The sequence below is a fragment of the Scyliorhinus torazame genome, chromosome 15, assembly GCF_047496885.1.
Source record: "Scyliorhinus torazame isolate Kashiwa2021f chromosome 15, sScyTor2.1, whole genome shotgun sequence".
NCBI lineage: Eukaryota > Metazoa > Chordata > Chondrichthyes > Carcharhiniformes > Scyliorhinidae > Scyliorhinus > Scyliorhinus torazame.
This window is the reverse complement of record NC_092721.1, coordinates 55,799,998-55,826,237: the sequence shown is the minus strand read 5'-3', so window position 1 is coordinate 55,826,237 and position 26,240 is coordinate 55,799,998. Positions and strand designations below refer to the sequence as shown.

Here is a 26,240-nt window from a genome sequence, read left to right as displayed (position 1 = left end):
AAAAACCCTACCTCGGACATCCCTCCTATATCTCCCACCCTGAACCTTATAGTTATGCCCCCTTGTAACAGCTACATCCATCCGAGGAAATAGTCTCTGAACGTCCATTCTATCTATCACCCTCATCATCTTGTAAACCTCTATTAAGTCGCCTCTCATCCTCCTCCGCTCCAAAGAGAAAAGCCCTAGCTCCCTCAACCTTTCCTCATAAGACCTAACCTCCAAACCAGGCAGCATCCTGGTAAATCTCCTTTGCACCCTTTCCAATGCTTCCACATCCTTCCTATAGTGAGGTGACCAGAACTGCACACAATAATCCAAATGAGGTCTCACCAGGGTCATGTACAGTTACAGCATAACCCCACGGCTCTTAAACGCAAGCCCCCATTTAATAAACGCTAACACACTATAGGCCTTCTTCACGGCTCTGTCCACTTGAGTGGCAACCTTCAGAGATCTGTGGACATGAACGTCAAGATCTCTCAGATCCACATTCCTCAGAACCCTGCCGTTGACCCTGTAATCCGCATTCAAATTTTTTCTACCAAAATGAATCACCTCGCACTTCTCCGGGTTAAACTCCATCTGCCATTTTTCAGCCCAGCTCTGCATCCTATCAATGTCTCTTTGCAGTCTACAACAGCCCTCCACCTCATCCACTACTCCACCAATCTTGGTGTCATCAGCAAATTTACTGACCCACCCTTCAGCCCCCTCCTCCAAGTCATTGCTAAAAATCAAAGAGCAGAGGACCCAGCACTGATCCCTGTGGTACACCGCTGGTAACTGGCCTTCAGTCTGAAGATTTTCCATCCACAACCACTCTGTCTTCTATGTGATAGCCAGTTACTTATCCAATTAGCCAAATTTCCCTCTATCCCACACCTCCTTACTTTCTTCATGAGACGACCATGGGGAACCTTATCAAACGCCTTACTGAAATCAATGACTGGTGTTAGGGGTCATGTGGGACCTGTGAAGCCGAGATGCTATTGGCTGACAGATCCCGGGTCCTGGTTGGATATGCCGACTTCTGGCCCCGCCCTGAAAGGGGAGTATAAGAACCCGAGCTTCTCCCCGCAGCTTCATTCTGTTGCTGAGCTGCTGGGGACAAGCATCGCTTAATAAAGCCTGGATCGACTTCATCACTTCTCGTCTCTCGTAAGTCATTGTGCGCTACAATTTATTAAGCGAGCTTAAAAGGCTATGGAGCTCCAGGTCGGCCCGAAATGCCTGCGGATCAGCCCCCACGCAGCGAACTCGGCAGCAGTATTCAAACACGGGCAAGCATGCTTTGAAGGCTACCTCCGAACGGCCCCCGGCCGGATCACAGAAGACCAGAAAATGCAGGTCCTGCATTCGAGGTTAAGCCCGGAAATTTACACTCTCATAGAAGACGCAGAGGATTTCCCGACGGCGCTCGCATGCTGAAAGACATCTACGTTCGGCCCGTTACCCAGGTCTACTCACCGTTAACCAGGTATAACCACCAACTCGCGACGAGACGGCAAAGTCCCGGAGAATCGCTAGAGGAATTCTACGCCGCGCTGCTAATTTTGGGACGAGGCTGCAGCTGCCCGCCGGTGAACGCGATCGAACACACGGACCTGCTAATTCGTGATGCATTTGTGGCAGGTATGAACTCTCCCCAAATCATCCAAAGACTTTTGGAAAGAGAGTCGCTAGGACTCTCAGAGGCACGGGCCCTTGCAGCCTCCCTTGATGTGGCCTCGCAAAACGCCCGCGCCTACGGCCCTGACCGCGCGGCAGCCCCTTGGGCTCCGTGGACCCCCGTCGCGACAAACTCCCCCCCCCCTCTCGCAAGCTTGCGCGGTTAAAGCGCCAGACCAACCTGGGGGGGCCCGCTGCTATTTCTGCGGACAAGCAAAACACCCCCGGCAGCGCTGCCCGACCCGCGCAGCTATTTGTAAAAGCTGCGGCAAAAAGGGCCATTACGCGGCAGTGTGTCGGTCCCGGGGGGTCGCCGCAATCCCCGGAGAAGAACGAGCCCAGCACATCCCAAACACCCCCACAACCCCCCCAGCGCCCCATGTGCGACCCGCGGGTCGGGGCACATTTTGGGTCCGGGGCACCACGAGGGGAGGATGGGTGCCGCCATCCTGTGACCCCCCAGCCACGTGCGATTCATGGGGGTGGCCATTTTGTCCACCCCCGGCCGCGTGCGATTCATGGACACCACCATCTTGGTTGACAACAAAGGACCCCAGCATCGACGGCTCCACGGGGTCCGAAGAAGACGCCGCGACACTACTACCACGACTGGCTTCGGTGACACTGGATCGGCCCCGGACGCTCCAGACGACGACAACAACGGTGCTGGTCAACGGATACGAGACGCCATGCCTGATCGACTCCGGGAGCACTGAAAGTTTTATTCACCCAGACACGGTAAGACGCTGTTTTCTGACCATCCATCCAAGCACGCAAAAGATTTCCCTAGCTGCAGGATCCCATTCCGTAGAGATCAAAGGGTTCTGCATCGCAAACCTAACGGTGCAAGGGAGGGAGTTTAAGAACTATAGGCTCTACGTCCTTCCCCAACTCTGCGCGCCCACATTACTGGGATTAGATTTCCAGTGTAACCTGCAGAGCCTAACATTCCAATTCGGCGGCCCAATACCCCCACTCACTATCTGCGGCCTCGCAACTCTCAAGGTTGAACCGCCGTCCTTGTTTGCAAACCTCACCCCGGATTGCAAACCCGTCGCCACTAGGAGCAGACGGCACAGCGCCCAGGACCGGATATTTATTCGGTCTGAAGTCCAGCGGTTGCTGAAGAAAGGCATAATCCAGGCCAGCAATATTCCCTGGAGAGCCCAGGTGGTAGTAGTAAAGACCGGGGAGAAGCAAAGGATGGTCGTAGACTATAGTCAGACCATCAACAGGTACACGCAGCTAGATGCGTACCCCCTCCCCCGCATATCCGACATGGACAATCGGATTGCCCAGTATAAGGTCTTTTCCACCGTGGACCTCAAGTACGCCTACCACCAGCTCCCCATCCGCCCAGGTGACCGCAAGTATAGGCGCCCGTCTGCCTCGCGCCTATACCACTTCCTAAGGGTCCCATTTGGCGTCACGAACGGGGTCTCGGTCTTCCAACGGGAGATGGACCGAATGGTTGACCAGCACGGGTTGCAGGCCACGTTCCCGTATCTCGACAACGTAACCATCTGCGGCCACGATCAGCAGGACCATGACGCCAACCTCCAAAAGTTCCTCCAGACCGCTAACGCCCTGAACCTCACATATAACGAGGAAAAATGCGTTTTTAGCACAAACCGTTTGGCCATCCTGGGATACGTAGTGCGCAATGGAGTAATAGGCCCCGACCCCGAACGCATGCGCCCCCTTATGGAATTCCCCCTCCCCCACTGCTCCAAAGCCCTGAAACGTTGCCTGGGTTTCTTTTCATATTACGCCCAGTGGGTCCCCCAGTACGCAGACAAGGCCCGCCCGCTAATACAGTCCACTACCTTCCCCCTGTCGACAGAGGCTCGCCAGGCCTTCAGCCGCATCAAAGCGGATATCGCAAAGGCCACGATGCGCGCCATCGACGAGTCCCTCCCCTTCCAGGTCGAGAGCGACGCATTCGACGTAGCTCTGGCGGCCACCCTTAACCAAGCGGGCAGACCCGTGGCCTTTTTCTCCCGGACCCTCCACGCCTCAGAAATCCGCCACTCCTCAGTGGAAAAGGAAGCCCAAGCCATAGTGGATGCTGTGCGACATTGGAGGCATTACCTGGCCGGCAGGAGATTCACTCTCCTCACCGACCAACAGTCGGTAGCCTTCATGTTCGATAATGCACAGCGGGGCAAAATTAAGAATGACAAGATCCTAAGGTGGAGGATCGAGCTCTCCGCCTTCAACTATGAGATCTTGTATCGTCCCGGAAAGTTGAACGAGCCGTCCGATGCCCTATCCCGCGGCACATGTGCCAACGCACAAATAGACCGCCTCCAAGCCCTCCACGAGGACCTCTGCCACCCGGGGGTCACTCGATTCTACCATTTCGTAAAGTCCCGCAACCTCCCCTACTCTGTGGAGGAGGTCCGTACAGTCACCAGGAACTGCCACATCTGCGCAGAGTGCAAACCGCACTTTTTCAGGCCGGATGGAGCGCACCTGATCAAGGCTTCCCCCGCCCCTTTGAACGCCTCAGTTTGGATTTCAAAGGGCCCCTCCCCTCCACCGACCGCAACGCATACTTCCTGAACGTGGTGGACGAGTACTCTCGTTTCCCCTTCGTCATCCCCTGCCCCGACATGACAGCGGCCACAGTCATTAAAGCACTTGGCACCATATTCACACTGTTCGGTTGCCCCGCGTATATCCATAGCGACAGGGGGTCCTCCTTCATGAGTGACGAGCTGCGCCAGTTCCTGTTCAGCAAGGGCATAGCCTCGAGCAGGACGACCAGCTACAACCCCCGGGGGAACGGGCAAGTAGAGAGGGAGAACGGCACGGTCTGGCCCTACGGTCCAGGGATCTCCCAGTTTCCCGGTGGCAGGAGGTCCTCTCGGACGCTCTCCACTCCATCCACCACTAACCAAACGCCTCATGAGCGCCTCCTTGTCTTCCCCAGGAAGTCCTCCTCCGGAACGTCGCTGCCGACCTGGCTGGACCCATCTTGCTCCGGAAACATGTGCGGGCGCACAAATCGGACCTGTTGGTCGAGAGGGTTCACCTTCTCCACGCGAACCCGCAGTACGCCTACGTGGCGTACCCCGACGGCCGACAGGACACGGTCTCCCTGCGGGAACTGGCGCCCACCGGAAACACACACACACCCCTGACACCGATCATCCCCTCCCTGCCACCGGCGCACCCCGCGACCGCCCCCTTCCCGGGGGGATCGGTCCTCCTCCCGTGCCCGCCCAGGAACAAACAGCGAAACGCTCCCGGAGACGACAACGCCCGAGCAAGCACCTGCACCACCACCGGGGCTGAGGCGATCGGCGAGGAAGACCAGACCGCCCGCTCGACTCGGGGAATCCGCGTGACACCAAGAATGTTGTTGTAACAAAACAAAAAAATGTTTTTTGCTCATATTGTAAATAGTTCTCACAAACTTGTACATAGTCCAGTGTAGGGCTAAAGCTGTAGTAACACTGTCCGAAATTTGTTCCAGGGCCAGCCTTGTAAACCCCTACCACCATGCGAACCACCACCCCGCCGGGTTCCTTTTTAACAAGGGGTGAATGTGGTGGTATGTATTAGGGGTCATGTGGGACCTGTGAAGCCTAGATGCTATTGGCTGACAGATCCCGGGTCCTGGTTGGATCTGCCGACTTCTGGCCCCGCCCTGAAGGAGGAGTATAAGAACCCGAGCTTCTTCCCGCAGCTTCATTCTGTTGCTGAGCTGCTGGGGACAAGCATCGCTTAATAAAGCCTGGATCGACTTCATCACTTCTCGTCTCTCGTAAGTCATTGTGCGCTACACAATGTATACAACATCAACTGCTCTACCTTCATCTACACACTTCGTTACCTCCTCAAAGAATTCAAGCAAATTTGTGAGGCAAGACTTACCCTTCACGAATCCGTGTTGACTAACCCGGATTAAGCTGCCGACTCTGCACAGACTGTGACCCAAGCCCGGGAATCGAACCTGGACCCTGGCGCTGTGAAGCAACAGTGCTAACCACTGTGCTACCATATTGGCCACTAGCTTATTGCCTAACTCTCTACTTGTTAAAATAGAGTATTTTATGGTCTCCCCGCCAGGAGTTGGGGAGGGTTCGGGTGGAGGGAGTGCTGAAGGGGGAGGGGGATGGAGGGAGGGTTGGAGGTTGCCTGGGAGGATGCTCCCTTTGGGGGTGAGAGGGTGGGACGTTGATGTCTGCTCATTCGTGCTGCCCGGTCTTCTTCCGACACTGGAGGCCAGACCTCCTGGTCACACTGCCCGAGCGGACTGAAGTCGTGCACTCAGAGCCTGCGCGGACCAGCTGGCAGAGGTATTCGCGGACGTCTTTAACCTGTCCCTACTCCACTCCGAGGTCCCCACCTGCTTCAAGAAGACAACCATCATACCGGTCCCAAAGAAGAACCAGGCAACGTGCCTCAATGACTACCGTCCCGTGGCCCTGATTTCAGTCGTAATGAAGTGCTTCGAGAGGTTGATCAAGAAGCGCATCACTTCCATACTCCCAGAAGGCCTTGATCCACTGCAATTCGCATACCGCTGCAACCGGTCCACATCAGACACCATTTCCCTGGCCCTACACTCATCCCTAGAGCATCTCGAAAACAAGGACTCCTACATTAGACTCCTATTTATTGACTACAGCTCCGCCTTCAACACCATAATCCCAGCCAAGCTCATATCAAAGCTCCAAAACCTAGGACTTGGCTCCCCACTCTGGAACTGGATCCTCGGTTTTCTGACCAACAGACCACAATCAAGAAGAATGAACAACAACACCTCCACAATAGTCCTCAACACCGGCGCCCCTCAAGGCTGCATACTTAGCCCCCTATTCTACTCCCTGTACACACACGACTGCGTGGCAAAACTTGGTTCCAACTCCATCTACAAGTTTGCTGACGATACGACCATAGTGGGCCGGATCTCGAATAACGACGAGTCCGAATACAGGAGGGAGATAGAGAACCTAGTGGAGTGGAGTAGCAACAACAATCTCTCCCTCTTAGAGGAATGTGTCCCGGGGGTGGTTCATGAGGACCAAACTGGGTTTGTGAAGGGGAGACAGCTGAACACGAATATACGGAGGCTGTTAGGGGTAATGATGATGGCCCCACCAGAGGGTGAAACGGAGATAGTAGTGGCGATGGATGCCGAGAAAGCATTTGATAGAGTGGAATGGGATTATCTGTGGGAGGTGTTGAGGAGATTTGGGTTTGGAGAGGGGTATGTTAGATGGGTGCAGCTGTTGTATAGGGCCCCAGTGGCGAGTGTGGTCACGAATGGACGGGGATCGGCATATTTTCGGCTCCATAGAGGGACAAGGCAGGGATGTCCTCTGTCCCCATTACTGTTTGCACTGGCGATTGAGCCCCTGGCGATAGCGCTGAGAGGTTCCAAGAGATGGAGGGGAATACTTAGGGGAGGAGAAGAACACCGGGTATCTTTATATGCGGATGATCTGCTACTATATGTGGCGGATCCAGCGGAGGGGATGCCAGAAATAATGCGGATACTTGGGGAGTTTGGGGATTTTTCAGGGTATAAATTGAACATGGGGAAGAGTGAGCTGTTTGTGGTGCATCCAGGGGAGCAGAGTAGAGAAATAGAAGACCTACCGTTGAGGAAGGTAACAAGAGACTTTCGTTACCTGGGGATCCAGATAGCTAAGAATTGGGGCACATTGCACAGGCTAAATTTGACGCGGTTGGTGGAACAGATGGAGGAAGATTTCAAGAGATGGGATATGGTAGCATTGTCAATGGCAGGGAGGGTGCAGGCGGTTAAGATGGTGGTCCTCCCGAGATTCCTCTTTGTGTTTCAGTGCCTCCCGGTGGTGATCACGAAGACTTTTTTCAAAAGGATAGAAAAGAGTATCATGGGTTTTGTTTGGGCCGGGAAGACTCCGAGAGTGAGGAAGGGATTCTTACAGCGTAGTAGGGATAGGGGGGGGCTGGCACTACCGAGCCTAAGTGAGTATTATTGGGCCGCTAATATTTCAATGGTGAGTAAGTGGATGGGAGAGGAGGAAGGAGCGGCGTGGAAGAGATTAGAGAGGGCGTCCTGTAGGGGGACCAGCCTGCAGGCTATGGTGACAGCCCCATTGCCGTTCTCACCAAGGAACTATACCACGAGTCCGGTGGTGGTAGCTACACTGAAGATTTGGGGACAGTGGAGACGACATAGGGGAAAGACCGGAGCATTGGGGGGGTCCCCGATAAGAAACAACCATAGGTTTGCCCCGGGGGGAATGGATGGGGGATATGGAATGTGGCAAAGAGCAGGTATAACGCAATTGAAAGATCTATTTGTGGATGGGAAGTTCGCGAGTCTGGGAGCGCTGACTGAGAAATATGGGTTGCCCCAAGGGAATGCATTCAGGTACATGCAATTGAGGGCTTTTGCGAGGCAACAGGTGAGGGAATTCCCGCAGCTCCCGACACAAGAGGTGCAGGACAGAGTCATCTCGAAGAAATGGGTGGGGGACGGTAAGGTGTCGGATATATATAGGGAAATGAGGGATGAAGGGGAGACTATGGTGGACGAACTAAAAGGGAAATGGGAAGAAGAGCTAGGGGAGGAGATCGAGGAGGGGCTGTGGGCAGATGCCCTAAACAGGGTAAACTCGTCGTCCTCGTGCGCCAGGCTAAGCCTGATTCAGTTTAAGGTATTACACAGGGCACATATGACTGGAACACGGCTCAGTAAATTTTTCGGGGTGGAGGATAGGTGTGCGAGGTGCTCGAGAAGCCCAGCGAATCATACCCATATGTTTTGGTCATGCCCGGCACTACAGGGGTTTTGGATGGGGGTGACAAAGGTGCTTTCGAAAGTAGTAGGAGTCCGGGTCGAACCAAGCTGGGGGTTGGCTATATTTGGGGTTGCACAAGAGCCGGGAGTGCAGGAGGCGAGAGAGGCCGATGTTTTGGCCTTTGCGTCCCTAGTAGCCCGGCGCAGGATATTGCTAATGTGGAAAGAAGCCAAGCCCCCGGGGGTGGAGACCTGGATAAATGATATGGCGGGGTTCATAAAGTTAGAGCGGATTAAGTTCGTCCTAAGGGGGTCGGCTCAAGGGTTTACCAGGCGGTGGCAACCGTTCGTCGAATATCTTGCGGAAAGATAGATGGGGGAAAAAAGAAGGCAGCAGCAGCAGCCCAGGACTTGGGGGGGGGGGGGGGGGGTGGCCTGAGACAAGGCAGTTGCCAATTAGGGCTAGTTTTTATTTTTGTTATTTAATATTTATTTATTTGTTGTTGTTTTCTTTTGTTCTTGTTTAAATAAAAAAGGTCATTATTATCTGTATTGTTATAATGTTGTGTAAAGGATGCACAATGTACTGTGTTGGTTGACCAAAAATTTTCAATAAAATATTATTTTTAAAAAAAAAACAATCTCTCCCTCAATGCCAGCAAAACTAAAGAGCTGGTAATTGACTTCAGGAAGCAAAGTACTGTACACACCCCTGTCAGCATCAAGGTGGAGATGGTTAGCAGTTTCAAATTCCTTGGGGTGCACATCTCCAAAAATCTGTCCTGATCCACCCACGTCGACGCTACCACCAAGAAAGCACAACAGCGCCTATACTTCCTCAGGAAACTAAGGAAATTCGGCATGTCCACATTAACCCTTACCAACTTTTACAGATGCACCATAGAAAGCATCCTATCGGGCTGCATCACAGCCTGGCATGGCAACTGCCCGGACCAGGACCGCAAGAAACTTCAGAGAGTCGTGAACACCGCCCAGTCCATCACACAAATCTACCTCCCTCCACTGACTCCATCTACACCTCCCGCTGCCTGGGAAAAGCGGGCAGCATAATCAAAGATTCCTCCCACCCGGCTTACTCACTCTTCCAACTTCTTCCATCGGGCAGGAGATACAGAAGTCTGAGAACACGCACGAACAGACTCAAAAACAGCTTCTTCCCCACTGTCACCAGACTCCTAAATGATCCTCTTATGGACTGACCTCATTAACACTACACCCTATATGCTTCATCCGATGCCAGTGCTTATGTAGTTACATTGTATATGTTGTGTTGCCCTATTATGTATTTTCTTTTATTCCCTTTTCTTCTCATGGTACTTAATGATCTGTTGAGCAGCTCGCAGAAAAATACTTTTCACTGTACCTCGGTACACATGACAATAAACAAATCCAATCCAATCCAATCCTTGTGTCTCACCTTCCGGGACCCTCAGGGGAACATGAGATTCCTCCTGGCCTCCACTGCATCCAAGAGCCTCCCCAGGTCAACATCCCCAAATCTTGGGGCCGGTCTTCTCGGCGCCATTATTGCGAACTGGCTAGGGTTGGCTGAGCAAGTGCAGCTTAACTGCTGCTCAACGTTGTTAGTGGGGGGCTGGCGAGCCAGCATTCAGGGCGGGAAGCCCGTGAGGCCTCGTTAAGTGGACCAATTAACATTGAATAGCGTTGCCGGCCTCACTGGGCTGGGTGCCAGGAAACTCGCGACAATTCCCGCTCACTACCACACTGAGAAATTGTTCTGGAGAATCGTGCCCTTTTGTGTTTAATTCTGGTTGCCACACTACCAGAAGGACGTAGAGGCTTTGGGGTAGGTACAGACAACATTTATCATCCAGCAGAGGGCAGTAGCGATGAGCTGCTGATTGGCTGTTGCAAGGGAAATTTGCATACCTCCGTTGTGGTCAACCGAACTTGAAGGTGTACCTGAGCTAGAGACCCTAGCTGTTCAAGTGAAGACAAGCATCTAGCAGAGGGCAGTAGAGCAGAGCTGCCGATTGGCTGTTCCAAGGGAAATTTGCATACCTCCGTTGTGGTCACCCGAACTTGAAGGTGTACCTGAGCTGGAGACCCTAGCTGTTCAAGTGAAGACACGCATCCAGCAGAGGGCAGTAGAGCGGAGCTGTTGATTGGTCGTTGGAAGGGAAATTTGCATACCTCCGTTGTGGTCACTCGAACTTAAAGGTGGTTTGTGGAGGAGCTGTTGTCAATTGACACTTAAACCCAAAACACTTCTTCAGTGTTTCCCTCCCTATCCCCTCCTCTAACCAAAAAAAAAAAACGCTGTAAAGATCAAGAGGAAGGCTCGAGGGCAGGTAGAAGTAGAAAGAAGTTGAACCGTGAAGGTAAAAGTTGAAGCCTGCTGGTGACTGGTAAGTAGTTTTTCTTTTATTTTCCCTCAGGTGTTATCGTGAGGTTGCTGAGTGACTGCTTACTGCGAAGGGGAGTGAATAACAGGTAAGCTCTTTCTTTCTTTTTCTTTTTTGTATCTAGAGGGGATGGCAGGGAAGGTAGTGCAATGTTCCTCCTGCAGAATGTTAGAGGTGAGGGACGCCGTCAGTGTCCCTGCTGATTTCATCTGTGGGAAGTGCACCCATCTCCAGCTCCTCAGAAACCGCGTTAGGGAACTGGAGCTGGAGCTGGATGAACTTTGGATCATTCGGGAGGCAGAGGTGGTCATAGATAGAAGCGTCAAGGATGTAGTTACTCCGAAGAATAAAGATAGATGGGTGACGGTGAGAGGGTCTGTGAGGAAGCAGTCAGTACAGGGATCCCCTGTGGTCATTCCCCTGAGTAACAAGTATACCGCTTTCGATACTGTTGGGGGGGGGGGGGGGGGACTTACCAGGGGTAAGCCATGGGGTTCAGGTCTCTGGCACAGAGTCTGTCCCTGTTGCTCAGAAGGGAAGGGGGGAGAGGAGTAGAGCATTAGTCATTGGAGACGCCATAGTTAGGGGGATAGATAGGAGATTCTGTGGGAACAAGAGAGACTCGCGGTTGGTGTGTTGCCTCCCAGGTGCCAGGGTGCGTGATGTCTCGGATCGTGTTTTCAGGATCCTTAAGGGGGAGGGGGATCAGCCCCAAGTCGTGGTCCACATAGGTACCAATGACATAGGTAGGAAAAGGGATAAGGATGCAAGGCAGGAATTCAGGGAGCTAGGGTGGAAACGTAGATCTAGGAAAAAGAGAGTTATTATCTCTGGGTTGTTACCCGTGCCACGTGATAGCGAGACGAGGAATAGGGAGAGAGAGGAGTTGAACACGTGGCTACAGGGATGCTGCAGGAGGGAGGGTTTCAGATTTCTGGATAATTGGGGCTCATTCTGGGGTCGGTGGGACCTCTACAAACGGGATGGTCTACACCTGGACCAGAGGGGTACCAATATCCTGGGGGGGAAATTTGCTAATGCTCTTCAGGAGGGTTTAAACTAGTTCAGCACGGGCTTCGGAACCTGAATTGTAGCTCCAGTATACAGGAGGTTGAGAGTAGTAAGGTCATGAGTAAGGTATCAAAGTTGCAGGAGTGTGCCGGCAGGCAGGAAGGTGGTTTAAAGTGTGTCTTCTTCAATGCCAGGAGCATCCGGAATAAGGTGGGTGAACATGCGGCATGGGTTGGTACCTGGGACTTTGATGTTGTGGCCATTTCGGAGACATGGGGCGAAATTCTCCCGAAACAGCGCGATGTCCGCCGACTGGCGCCCAAAACGGCGCCAATCAGACGGGCATCGCGCCGCCCCAAAGTTGCGGAATGCTCCGCATCTTTGGGGGCCGAGCCCCAACATTGAGGGGCTAGGCCGACGCTGGAGGAATTTCCGCCCCGCCAGCTGGCGGAAACGGCCTTTGTTGCCCCGGCAGCTGGCGCGGAAATGACATCTCCGGGCGGCGCATGCGCGGGAGCGTCAGCGGCCGCTGACAGTTTCCCACGCATGCGCAGTGGAGGGAGTCTCTTCCGCCTCCGCCATGGTGGAGACCGTGGCGGAGGCGGAAGGGAAAGAGTGCCCCCACGGCACAGGCCAGCCCGCGGATCGGTGGGCCCCGATCGCGGGCCAGGCCACCGTGGGGGCAACCCCCCGGAGCCCGCCCACGCCGCCTTGCCCCGCCGTTCAAAAGGTGGTTTAATCCACGCCGGCGGGACAGGCAATTTATCGGCGGGACTTCGGCCCATCCGGGCCAGAGAATCCAGCGGGGGGGCCCGCCAACCTGCGCGGCCCGATTCCCGCCCCCGCCGAATATCCGGTACCGGAGACTTCGGCAACCGGCGGAGGCGGGATTCACGCCAGCCCTCGGCGATTCTCCGACCCAGCGGGGGGTCGGAGAATGACGCCCATGGATAGAGCAGGGACAGGAATGGTTGTTGCGGGTGCAGGGTTTAGATATTTCAGTAAGCTCAGGGAAGGTGGTAAAAGAGGGGGAGGGGTGGCATTGTTGGTCAAGGACAGTATTACGGTGGCAGAAAGGACTTTTGATGATGACTCGTCTACTGAGGTAGTATGGGCTGAGGTTAGAAACAGGAAAGCAGAGGTCACCCTGTTAGGGGTTTTCTATAGGCCTACAAAAAGTTCCAGAGATGTAGAGAAAAGGATTGCAAAGATGATTCTGGATAGGAGCGAAAGCAACAGGGTAGTTGTTATGAGGGACTTTAACTTTCCAAATATTGACTGGAAACGCTATAGTTCGAGTACATTAGATGGGTCCGTTTTTGTCCAATGTGTGCAGGAGGGTTTCCTGACACAGTATGTAGATAGGCCAACGAGAGGCGAGGCCGTGTTGGATTTGGTACTGGGTAATGAACCAGGACAGGTGTTAGATTTGGAGGTAGGTGAGCACTTTGGTGATAGTGTCCACAATTCAATTATGTTTACTTTAGTGATGGAAAGGGATAGGTATATACCGCAGGGCAAGAGTTATATCTGGGGGAAAGGCAATTATGATGCGATGAGGCAAGACTTAGAATGCATCGGATGGAGAGGAAAACTGCAGGAGATGGGCACAATGGAAATGTGGAGCCTGTTCAATAAACAGCTACTGCGTGTCCTTGATAAGTATGTACCTGTCAGGCAGGGAGGAAGTGGTCGAGCAAGTGAACCGTGGTTTACTAAGGCAGTCGAAACACTTGTCAAGAGGAAGAAGGAGGCTTATGTAAAGATGAGACATGAAGGTTCAGTTAGGGCACTCGAGAGTTACAAGTTAGCTAGGAAGGACCTAAAGAGAGAGCTAAGAAGAGCCAGGGGGGGACATGAGAAGTCTTTGGCAGGTAGGATCAAGGATAACCCTAAAGCTTTCTGTAGATATGTCAGGAATAAAAGAACGACTAGGGTAAGAGTAGGGCCAGTCAAGGACAGTAGTGGGAAGTTGTGCTTGGAGTCCGAGGAGATAGGAGAGGTGCTAAATGAATATTTTTCGTCAGTATTCACACAGGAAAAAGACAATGTTGTCGAGGAGAATACGGAGATTCAGGCTCCTAGACTAGAAGGGCTTGAGGTTCATAAGGAGGAGGTGTTAACAATTCTGGAAAGTGTGAAAATAGATAAGTCCCCTGGGCCGGATGGGATTTATCCTAGGATTCTCTGGGAAGCTAGGGAGGAGATTGCTGAGCCTTTGGCCTTGATCTTTATGTCATCTTTGTCTCCAGGAATAGTGCCAGAAGACTGGAGGATAGCAAATGTTGTCCCCTTGTTCAAGAAGGGGAGTAGGGACAACCCCGATAACTATAGACCAGTGAGACTTACTTCTGTTGTGGGCAAAATCTTGGAAAGGTTTATAAGAGATAGGGTGTATAATCATCTGGAAAGGAATAATTTGATTAGACATAGTCAACACGGTTTTGTGAAGGGTAGGTCGTGCCTCACAAACCTTATTGAGTTCTTTGTGAAGGTGACCAAACAGGTGGATGAGGGTAAAGCAGTTGATGTGGTGTATATGGATTTCAGTAAAGCGTTTGATAAGGTTCCCCATGGTAGGCTACTGCAGACAATACGGAAGCATGGGATTCAGGGTGATTTAGCAGTTTGGATCAGAAATTGGCTAGCTGGAAGATGACAAAGGGTGGTGGTTGATGGGAAATGTTCAGACTGGAGTCCAGTTACTAGTGGTGTACCACAAGGATCTGTTTTGGGGCCACTGCTATTTGTCATTTTTATAAATGACCTGGAGGAGGGCGTAGAAGGATGGGTGAGTAAATTTGCAGATGACACTAAAGTCGGTGGAGTTGTGGACAGTGCGGAAGGATGTTACAAGTTACAGAGGGACATAGATAAGCTGCAGCGCTAGGCTGAGAGGTGGCAAATGGGGTTTCATGCAGAAAAGTGTGAGGTGATTCATTTTGGAAGGAATAACAGGAAGACAGAGTACTGGGCTAATGGTAAGATTCTTGGCAGTGTGGATGAGCAGAGAGATCTCGGTTTCCATGTACATAGATCCCTGAAAGTTGCCACTCAGGTTGAGAGGGTTGTTAAGAAGGCGTACGGTGTGTTAGCTTTTATTGGTAGAGGGATTGAGTTTCGGAGCCATGAGGTCATGTTGCAGCTGTACAAAACTCTGGTGCGGCCGCATTTGGAGTATTGCGTGCAATTCTGGTCGCCGCATTATAGGAAGGATGTGGAAGCATTGGAAAGGGTGCAGAGGAGATTTACCAGAATGTTGCCTGGTATGGAGGGACGATCTTATGAGGAAAGGCTCAGGGACTTGAGGCTGTTATCGTTAGAGAGAAGGTTAAGAGGTGACTTAATTGAGGCATACAAGATGATCAGAGGATTGGATAGGGTGGACAGTGAGAGCCTTTTTCCTCGGATGGGGATGTCTAGCACGATAGGACATAGCTTTAAATTGAGGAGAGATAGATATAAGACAGATGTCAGAGGTAGGTTCTTTACTCAGAGAGTAGTAAGGGCGTGGAATGCCCTGCCTGCAACAGTAGTGGTCTCGCCAACACTAAGGGCATTCAAATGGTCATTGGACAGACATATGGACGATAAGGGAATGGTGTAGATGGGCTTTAGAGTGGTTTCACAGGTCGGCACAACATCGAGGGCCGAAGGGCCTGTACTGCGCTGTAATGTTCTATGTTCTATGTTGCCTGGTATGGAGGGCATTAGTTACGAGGATTGGTTAGATAAACTTGGTTTGTTTTCACTGTTACAACGGAGGTTGAGGGGCGACCTGATAGAAGTCTACAAGATTATGAGGGGCATGAACAGAGTGGATAGTCAGAAGCATTTTCCCATGGTGGAAGAGTCAATTACAAGGGTGCATAGGTTTAAGGCGTTACGGCCAAGGTATAAAGAAGATGTACGAGGCAAGATTTATTGAAATAAGAGGCTGGTGGGAGCCTGGAACTCGCAGCCGTGGGAGATAGTGGAAGCAGATACGATAGTGACTTCAAAGGGGCGTGAGAATAAAGAACAATACAGCACAGGAACAGGCCCTTCAGCCCTCCAAGGTACCAGCGTTCCGGTCGACTACGTCTGCAGGAAGCGTAACCACTGGCAGCTCCTCACAGACCGCGTGGTTCGGTTGTAGCAGCAGTTGGATGCACCTAGGAGCATGCAGGTCACGGAAAGCGTCACAGATAGGAGTTTAGAGATGTTGTCACACCCAAGGTGTAGGCAGACAGATGGATGACCACTAGAAAGGGCAAGCAGTCAGAGCAGGAATCCCCTGTGGTTGTCCCCCTCTCTAACAGGTATACCGTTTTGGATACTGTTGGAGGGGATAGCATATCAGGGAAAAACAATAGCAGCCAAAATAGTGGCACCACAACTGACTTTGTTGCGCAGCAGAGGCGGGCAAAGTGCAGGAGAACGATAGTTATTGGGGACTCTATAGTAAGGGGCACAGATAGGCACTTCTGTGGAGGTGAAAGGGACTCCTGGATGGTGCATTGCTTCCCTGGTGCCAGGGATCAAGATGTCTTTGAACGAACACAGGAGATCCTGAAGGGAGAGGGTGAACAGCCAGAGGTCGTAGTGCACACACATACTAGCGACATAGGCAGGAAGAGCGACGAGGTCCTGCAGAAGGAGTTCAGGGAGTTAGGCAATAAATGGGCAGTAAATCATAGAGCCATAGAATTTACAGTACAGAAGGAGGCCATTCAGCCCATCAAGTCTGCACCAGCCCTTGGAAAGAGCACCCCACTTTAGCATATCCCTATCCACCCTATCCCTGTAACCCAGTAAGCCCAACTAACCTTTTTTGGCACCAAAGGCAATTTAGCACATCCAATCCACCTAACCTACACATCTTTCGACTGTGGGAGGAAACTGGAGCACCCGGAGGAAAGCCACGCAGACATGGGAAGAATGTACAGACTTCGCACAGACAGTGACCCAAGCCGGGAATCAAACCTAGGACCCTGGAGCTCTGAAGCAACTATAGAACATAGAACATAGAACAATACAGCGCAGTACAGGCCCTTCGGCCCACGATGTTGCACCGAAACACCGAAACTATGCTAATCACTGTGCTACTGTGCTGCCCACAGCAAAAACAGCAAGCTAGGACCTCTCGGGTTGTCATCTCAGGATTACTCCCTGTGCCATGTGCCAGTGAGGTTAGAAATAGGACAGTGCAGCAAAACACGTAGCTAAACCAGTGGGTGCAGGAGGGAGGGTTTCAGATTTCTGGACAACTGGGATCTCTTCCGGGCAGGTGGGACCTGTACAAGAAGGACGGATTGCATCTTAACTCGAATGGCACCAATATCCTGGCTGGAAGGTTTGCTTCTGTCACTCGGGAGGATTTAAACTAGTATGGCAGGGGGTGGGAACCAGAGTATTAGTTTAGCAGGTGTCATAAGTGAAGGGGAAATAGAGAACGAAAATAAGAGAACATCATCACCCTCAGGCAGAATAAAAAAGGTGACAAGTGTGAGAAGAGTGATTGTCAATGCAGGACTGAGGGTATTGTACCTTAATGCGCGTAGTATACAGAACAAGGTAACTGAGCTTGTTGCGCACATTGAAATTGGCCGGTACGATGTTGTGGGCATCACAGAGACGTGGCTGCAAGGGGATCAGGGCTGGGATCTAAATATACAATGATATGTGTCCTATCAAAAGGACAGGCAGATGGATAAAGGGGGCGGGGTTGCATTGTTCGTAAGGAACAAAGTTAAATCGATAGCAAGAAGCGATATAGGATCAGAAGGTATAGAATCTCTGTGGGTACAGTTGCGGAATCGTAAAGGTAAAAAGACCCTGATGGGAGATATGCACTAGCAGGACGTGGGGCAGAAAATAAATCAGGAGATAGAGAAAGCATGCAAAAAAGGCAATATCACAATAATCATGGGGGACTTCAATATGCAGGGGGACTGGGAAAATCAGGTTGGTAGTGGATCCCAAGAAAAGGAATTTGTGGAATGTTTAAGAGATGTTTTTTTTGGAGCAGCTTGTGGTGGAGTCCACTAGGGAACAGGCAATTCTGGATTTGGTGATGTATAATGAGGCAGACTTGATTAGGGATCTTAGGTGAAGGAACCCTTCGGGGCAGTGACCACAATATGATAGAATTTACCATGCAGTTTGAGAGGAAGAAGCTGGAATCAGACATAACAGTATTACAATTAAATAAGGGTAACTACAAAGACATGAGGGAGGAGCTGGCCAGAGTTGATTGGAAAATGAGCCTTGCAGGGAAGACTGGGGAACAGCAATGGCAGGAGTTTTTGGAGGTTATTTGGAAGGAACAGCAGAAATTCATTCCAAGGAGGAAACATGCTAAGGGGAGCACAATGCATCCAGGGTTGACGAGGGAAGTCAAGGACAGCGTAAAAGCAAAAGGAAAAGCATGCAAAGTGGTGAGGATTAGTGAGAAGCCAGAAGATTGGGAAGCCTTTAAAAGCGAACAGAGGACAACTAAAAAAGCAATAAGAGGAGAGAAGATGAAATATGAGTGCCAGCTAGTAATATAAAAGAAGGTAGGAAGAATTTTTTCAATATATAAAAGGTGATAGAGGCAAAATTAGACACTGGACCACTGGAAAATGTGGCTGGAGAAGTAATAATAGGAAACAAAGAAATGGCAGACAAACTGAATAGTTACTTTGCATCAGTCTTCACGATAGAAGACACAGTGGGATCCCAGAGCTTCAGGAGAATCAGGGGGCAGAGATGAGTGCAGCGGCCACCCCTAAGGTTCTGAGGAAACTGTAAGTTATGAAGGTGGATAAGTCACCTGAACCGGATGGACTACACCCGAGGGTTTTAAAAGAGATATCAGAGGAGATTGTGGAGGCATTGGTGGTGATCTTTCAGGAATCACTGGAGGCAGGAAGGGTCCTAGAAAAGTGGAAAATGGCTAATGTAACACCACTGTTTAAGAAGGGAGGAAGACAGAAGATCGGAAATTATAGACCAGTTAGCCTGACTTCGGTTATTGGTAAGATTTTAGAGTCCGTTATTAAAGATGAGATCACGGAGTACTTGGAAGTGCATGATAAAATAGGACTGAATCAGCACGGCTTCGTCAAAGGGAGGTCATATCTGACAAATCTGTTCTTTGAGGAGGTAACAAGGAAGTTAGACAAAGGAGAACCACTGGACCTAATTTACTTCGATTTTCAGAAGGCCTTTGACAAGGTGCCGCACAGGAGATTTTAAATAAGTTAAAAGCCCATGGTGTTAAGGGTAAGATCCTGGTATGGATAGAGCATTGGCTGACTGGCAGAAGGCAGAGAGTGGGGATAAAGGGGTCTTTTTCAGGGTGGCAGCCGGTGACTAGTGGTGTGCCTCAGGGGTCTGTTCTGGGACCACAACTTTTCACAATATACATTAATGATCTGGAAGAAGGAACTGAGGGCACTGTTGCTAAGCTTGCAGATGATACAAAGGTCTGTCAGAGGGACAGGTAGTATTGAGGAAGCAAGGGGGCTGCAGAAGGATTTGGACAGGCTAGGAGAGTGGGCAATGAAGTGGCAGATGAAATACAATGCAGAAAAGTGTGAGGTTATGCACTTTGGAAGGGGGAATTTAGGTACAGACTTTTTCTAAATGGGGAATGCTTAGAAAGTCAGAAGCACAAAGGGACTTGGGAGTCCTTGTTCACGATTCTCTTAAGGTTAACATGTAAGTTCAGTCAGCAGTTAGGAAGGCAAATGCAATGTTAGCATTCATGTCAAGAGGACGAGAATACAAGACCAGGGATGTACTTCTGAGGCTGAAGAAGGCTCTGGTCAGACCCCATTTTGAGTATTGTGAGCAGTTTTGGGCCCTGTATCTAAGGAAAGATGTGCTGGCCTGGAAAGGGTCCAGAGGAGGTTCACAAGAATGATCCCTGGAATGAACAGCTTGTCCTATGAGGAATGGTTGCGGACTCTGGGTCTGTACTCGTTGGAGTTTCGAAGGATGAGGGGGGATCTTATTGATACTTACAGGATACTGCGAGGCCTGGAAAGAGTGGACATGGAGAGAATGTTTCCACTTGTAGGAAAAACAAGAAGCAGCGGACACCAATCTCAGAATAAAGGGACGATCCTTTTAAACAGAGATGAGGAGGAATTTCTTCAGCCAGAGGGTGGTGAATCTGTGGAACTCTTTGCCGCAGAAGGCTGTGGAGGCCAAATCACTGAGTGCCTTTAAGACAGATTAAGACAATAAACAAATCTAATCCAATAAGGGGATCCAGGGTTATGGGGAGAAGGCAGGAGAATGGGGATGAGAAAAATATCAGCCATGATTGAATGGTGGAGCAGACTCGATGGGCCGAGTGGCCTAATTCTGACCCTATGTCTTATGGTCTTATGGCCTTATGGTTCCGGCCTATATCTGCACTTATGGAGTCCATATCCTTCCATTCCCACTCTATTCATATATTCGTCTGGATGCCCCTTAAATGCCGCTATACCTGCTCCCCCACCTCCCCAGGCAGAGCGTTCCATATATTTACCACACTCTGTGTAAAAATCTTACCTCGCCCATCTATTCCAAACTTTTCCCCACGCACTTTAAACCTATGTCCCCCAGTACTTAACTCTGCTACCCGAGGAACGAGCATTTGACTATCCACTCTGTCCATGCCACTCATAGTCTTGTCGACCTCTATCAGGTCGCATCTCAACCTCCGTCGTTCCAGTGAGAACAGACCGGGTTTATCTAACCTCTCCTCATAGCTAATGCCCTCCATACCAGGCAACATCCGAGTAAACTGCTTCTGTACCCTCTCCAAAGCATCCACATCCTACTGGTAGTGTGGCGACCAGTATTGTACACAATATCCCAAATGAGGCCTCACTATGGTCCTGTACAGCTGCATCATGACTAGCAAAAACTTATATTCAATGCCCCGATCAATAAAGGCCAGCATGCCGTATGCCTTCTTGACCACCTTATCCACATGAGTTGCCACTTTCAATGATCGGTGGACATGCACGCCCAGATCTCTCTGCCTGTCATAACTCGCAAGAGTTCTGCCAATTGGGACTTCCGGTGACGGCGGGCGGGAGGCGACCGCACAATGGAGGGCTCCCGTTCGGGAACGGCATTTTCGGGGCTTTAAACCCGGTCCCAGGGTCCACGGAGGCGGCAAAAGCAGGGAGAAGGCACAGTAAAGAAAAATGTCGAGGGTGAGCAAACAAACGGCCGTAAAAAAAACAGCTGAAGGTCCGTCGGGGAGTGGAAAGGTCACCAAGGAAAATGGAGGCTGGAGCACCAGGGGAGGCCGCAGTGCTTACGGCTGAAGGAATAACTAAGGTGATGGCTGCGGAATTCGAAAAGCAGTTGGCGCAGATTGCGAAATGCATGGAGACGGTGAGGAAGGAGATGAGGGAGGTTTTGAGTGCGCTGGTGGAGGAGGCGGTTTCCCCGGTGATGACGGCGGTGGCGAGCGCAGTGGCGGAGGTGCGATAGCAAGGGGAGGCGCTGAAGGATGTGGAGGAGAAGGTATTGCAGCACGGTGATCAACGTGCCTCGATGGGGAAGGAGATGCGGAAAGTGATGGACACTAACAAGGATCTCCGAGGAAAAATGGAAGACCTGGAAAACAGATCCAGGCGACAGAATTTGAGGATTGTGGGGCTGCCCGAAGGAGTTGAAGGACCGAAGCCGACTGAGTATTTTGCCACGATGCTGGCAAAACTATTGGGGGGGGGGGGGGGGGGGGAGGATCCCTCCCGATATGAACTGGATCGGGCTCATCGGTCGTGGAGGCCTGTACCAAAGGCGAGTGAGCCGCCAAGGGCAGTGACTCTGTGCTTCCGTAGGTACAGTGTGAAGGAGAAGGTCCTGAACTGGGCCAAGCAGAAGCGGGTGGTGCAGTGGGCTGGAGCTGGTATACGTGTATACCCGGACTTTACGGTGGAGCTGGCGAGGAGGCGGGCTGCCTTCAACCGGGTGAAGAGGGCACTGTACATTCGCAAGGTGCAGTGCGGCATTGTATATCCAGCGAAGCTGAGGGTGACTTATAAGCTCAGGGACTTTTATGTTGGAACGCAGCGGAGGAGTTTGCGAAGGCAGAAGGACTGTGGCAGAACTGACAAATTGAGGAATGGCCATGTGCCGATGTAACCTCATGACTGTATTTTCTTCATTTTTGTTTCACTGCGCGCTGGTGTAGGGGCTAAAGGGGCCAATGTTATATATATTTGGACAAGGGACGGGACTTTCACTCGAAATGAGGGCTCTTTGGGGTGTAGGTGGATATGCGGGGTTTGTGTGCTAAAAGGGGATCTTTGGGCTTACCTAGGGCCGGGCAAGGGGGAAAGGGACCCGGGCGGGGGCCTCCAAACCGGCCAGCGAACGGGAGTGAGGTGGGGGGAGGGGCTGCGGCCATCGGAGCCTGGCAGAACAGGGTCCGAGTGGTCTAGCCGGGGTGGAAAGTTGGGGGGGAAGGAACAGATGTTGGGAGGAGGAGTTTTACAAGAGGCAGTGGATGGGAGGAGCTGGTGACTTTGGGGGGGGGGGGGGGCATACAACTCTTGGGTATCATGTACGGTACTCTTTCAGAGGCTGGATGGCGTTGGTTGGGGGGCTTGGGGGGGGGGGGGGAGCTGTGTAGATTAAGGGTGACTACGGGTAATCCCTGATTCCTTTTTGTCATTTCTTTATGTAAACATGCGGGCTGAGGTTTGGGGGTTGGTGAGTGGATGGGATCGTTGTTATTATGGGGATTGAAATATCTTGCTGATCATTGTTTATTGTTGATGGGTGTAAATGTGGGAGAAAATGTGAAAAAGGGGGAGAATAAAAAAATGTAAAAAAAAAAAGAGTTCTGCCAATTACTATGTAATTCCTACATGTATTGGACCTTCCAAAGTGCATTACCTCACACCTGTCCGGATTAAACTCCATCTGCCATTTCTCCGCACAAGACTCGAACCAGTTTATATCTTGCTGTAGCCTGACAATCCTCTTCACTATCTGCAACTCCACCAATTTTTGTGTCATCTGCGAACTTAATCAGACCAGCTACATTTTCTTCCAAATCATTTATATACACTACGAACAACAAAGGTCCCAGAACTAATCCCTGTGGAATGGCGGTAGTCACAGCCTTCCATTCAGAGAAGCACCCTTTTACTGCTACCCTCTGCCTTCTGTGTCCAAGCCAGTTCTGTATCCAACTTGCCAGCTCTCCTCTGATCCCATGTAACTTCACCTTTTCTACCAGTCTACCTTGAGGTACCTTGTCAAAAGTTTTACTGAAGTCCATCTATACAATATCTACTGCCTTTCCCTCATCTATCATCTTTGTCACTTACTCGAAAAACTCAATCAAATTAGCGAGGCACGATCTCCCCCTCAGAAAACCATGATGCCCATCACTAATAAGTCCATTTATTTCCAAATACATGAATAGAATGGGAATAGAGGGATATGGTCCCCGGAAGGGTAGGGGTTTTAGTTCAGACGGACAGAATGGTTGTTGCAGGTTTGGAGCGCAGAAAGGCCTGTTCCTGTGCTGTAATTTTCTTTGCTCTTTGTTCCCGATAGCGCCAGCCTCCTTGTTGCTGGAGATAGAGGGACTGTGATGAGGTGTTGCGGAGGGTGAATGCCTCAACTTTGTGTGCGAGGTTGGGCTGATACAGCTGAAGGTAGTGTACAGGGTGCAGCTCACAAAATCAAGAATAAGCCAGCTGTTCGAGGTGGTACAGGATGTCTGTGAGCGATGTGAGAGGCTCCCCGCAAACCACGTTCATATGTTTGGTCCTGCCCAAAGCTGGAAAGGTGTTTGGAAGACGGTGTTTAGTACAATCTCGGGGATCTGACCTGTGGGCATGGAGCCCGGTCCCCTAGAAGCCACATTCAGGTGTCGGACCGGCCTGAGCTGCAGGCGGAAGCGGGGCCAGATGTCTGCGCCTTCGCCTCGTGATTGGATGTTGGCTGCTGTGTCTGTGGTGTTACCTCCCACAGTGTTCAGACACAGTGTCCAGGCATCACGGTTTGACTGGGATGCTGGACAATAAGCCCCAGATACTACATGGCACGCCTACCCACGGGGATCCATTCAGGAAATGTGAAGTGCTTAAGTAACTACAATTGCCAATTCCCTATTTGCAAAAGCCCTCAGCCGCACAGCCACATACCTCTGCAGTCAGTGGGAGTTATCGGTTGTCATTGGGGCAGACAGGCAGGGTCAAGGGTTGCCCCCGGAACATGTACAAACGATACAGGGGTTGGCACGGAGGACTAGTGCACGGTTGCCCCCCCCCCCCCCCAACCCGCCCCAGCTCTGATCCCCCACCCCCGCCGCTCCCAAGACTCCATGGCAGACTACCCCATCAGGGGCTGCATCTACCCACCCCCCCACCGCTCGGTAGCCCCTCCACCCCCCTCCGAGCATTGGGCAGCTCATTGCCTGTGAGTGATGATGGCTACTCACCTCCTAGGGTCACCACATCATACCCTTCGGCCAGGTTCACATTTTTGAAAAGGAGTCCTAATCAGCGCCAGCGTAACCACTTGCTGGAGAGGCCACTGGATCACGGGAGACTGGTGGCTATGGGGTGGCTCCCGGTAATTATATGGAAATTGGGCCATAAGTGGTGATTATTGGTTTCTTGCCACTCTACGGCAGATCCCGATTTCGCCTACAGGAAAGAGCCGGTTGCATCATTAACGATTTGGCGCCCGGCAAGTTCTCATTTTTGACTTCTCCCACTATTCACCGGATTCGAAGTGCTCTCGCTTGAGTGCAACAAGACTACTGAATCGCGCCCAAAAACTCCACAGTCTTCAGAAAGTGGGCTGGTTCTGTGCTGTAAACCTATGTTCTTGTGGTAAACCCATTTCACAACCAAAAATAGTCTTCTTCTCATCTGACACAGACACATGTTTCCAACAGCGTCATTGGATATAAGTCATGAGCATGAATCTGACCAAGATCAGTTAAATTTGCAATACCAGAGGCTATTAACAGGTCATAATTACTGTTTGTATATGCAACACCAGATAAGAGTGAGCTACCAAGACACCTGCAGTAGTATGTTTATACTGGTGTAGTCTTAAGGAGCATAAAAAATAAAATAAATGCCACCTTTGATACTATAACAGTCTGCAATGATGTTCAAGACAAAATCATTTTATATTTATGAAAACCATGCAAACCAAACCTTTAGCACATACCTGCACATAATGGCGTAGAACATACATAACTTCTCCTTTGCCAGCCTTCTCAGACAGAATCTTGTGGAATTTAGAAAATTCTTTTGTGCCGATTTCAGCATACAAAATGGCAACTGGAGCTTCAGTATTCTTTGTTGGAAACATATGGTCCCCTTTAAACAAGTATGGCTTGGGTCTGTCAATGGAAATTAGGTTGAGATTCTAAGATCTAGCCTACATTTAAAAAGAAATCACAATTGTATTTCTTTAACAATTCTCTCTGGTGCAGAATAACAAATGAAGTTCAACGGACTTAATTTTACATGCTTTAATATACAAATATATGATTATGATAATCTCTACTAGAAAATCAATATGGCACGCACCCTGGCTTTAAAATATCAATAGTTTGGACAGCTAGAAAATTACAATCAAAAGGTTTGCATGCAAAGTTGTCAAGATAAAGAACCATCAAGATGATGAAATTAATGTTTTAGTGGAAGGCAGAAGTTATTTGCTGACTATGTGAACTTCCTCCCTCCTTGCCAAAGTAGATTTCTGACATAAAAACAAAAAATGCTGGAAATACTCAGTTGATCAGGAAATATCTGTGAAGAGAAACACAGTTAGTGGGCGCAATCTGACGAGAAAAGAAACAAGTCCATTCTGGGTGGGATTAGAGGGATTGTTCCCACCGCTTGGAGTGTCGAGAACAACCCTATCTAGTGGCACTCTGTTTCTTTTCCGGGCCGAGGCCGCACAGTCGCATTTCCCACACTGAGGAGCTCCACTTGTCAGTGCAGGAAGAGATCAATGGTGCCTCAATCTCATGACCACTGACGTGACCCCCAGACCCCCTCAATACCCCAACTCACCTGTTAGGGAGTCCTCGAGCTCCCAGCACTGCACCTCATAGGGGCAGGGCACCACCTGGGCCCGATCCCCAGCATGGGCAAAATGCCACCAGGGCATCTTAGCACTGCCTACCTGGCATCATGGCTGTACCACCTGGGTACACTGGCAGTGCCAGTTTGGTGCCCAGATGGTCTTGCCAGGGTGCCCAGGGGGCACTGCCATGATGCCTGGGTGGCATCAGCAGTGCCAGGGTGCCATCCACCCATATACCAACTAACCACCTGTGGGTCGCTGAACTCCTGGGAGAGCCCTCCCCCCACTCCCCAAGTGCCGTTGCACCTGGTTCCGATTTGTGGGGATCAGTGCTAAACGGCACGTGGCTGGGGTCTCCTCAGCGATGCTGATAGATCCCG

At 50.9% G+C, this 26,240-nt stretch overlaps 1 protein-coding gene across 2 annotated transcripts in view; it reads right to left on the bottom strand.

Moving 5' to 3' along the window:
- Positions 1-26,240, bottom strand: part of LOC140391602 (UDP-glucose:glycoprotein glucosyltransferase 2-like) — a 731,169-nt gene that overhangs the window by 528,563 nt on the left and 176,366 nt on the right. For both annotated transcript variants that reach the window (XM_072476257.1, XM_072476258.1), the window contains exon 6: positions 24,994-25,168. In XM_072476257.1, coding sequence (XP_072332358.1) covers positions 24,994-25,168 — 175 coding nt within the window. The remainder of the gene's footprint in view (positions 1-24,993; positions 25,169-26,240) is intronic.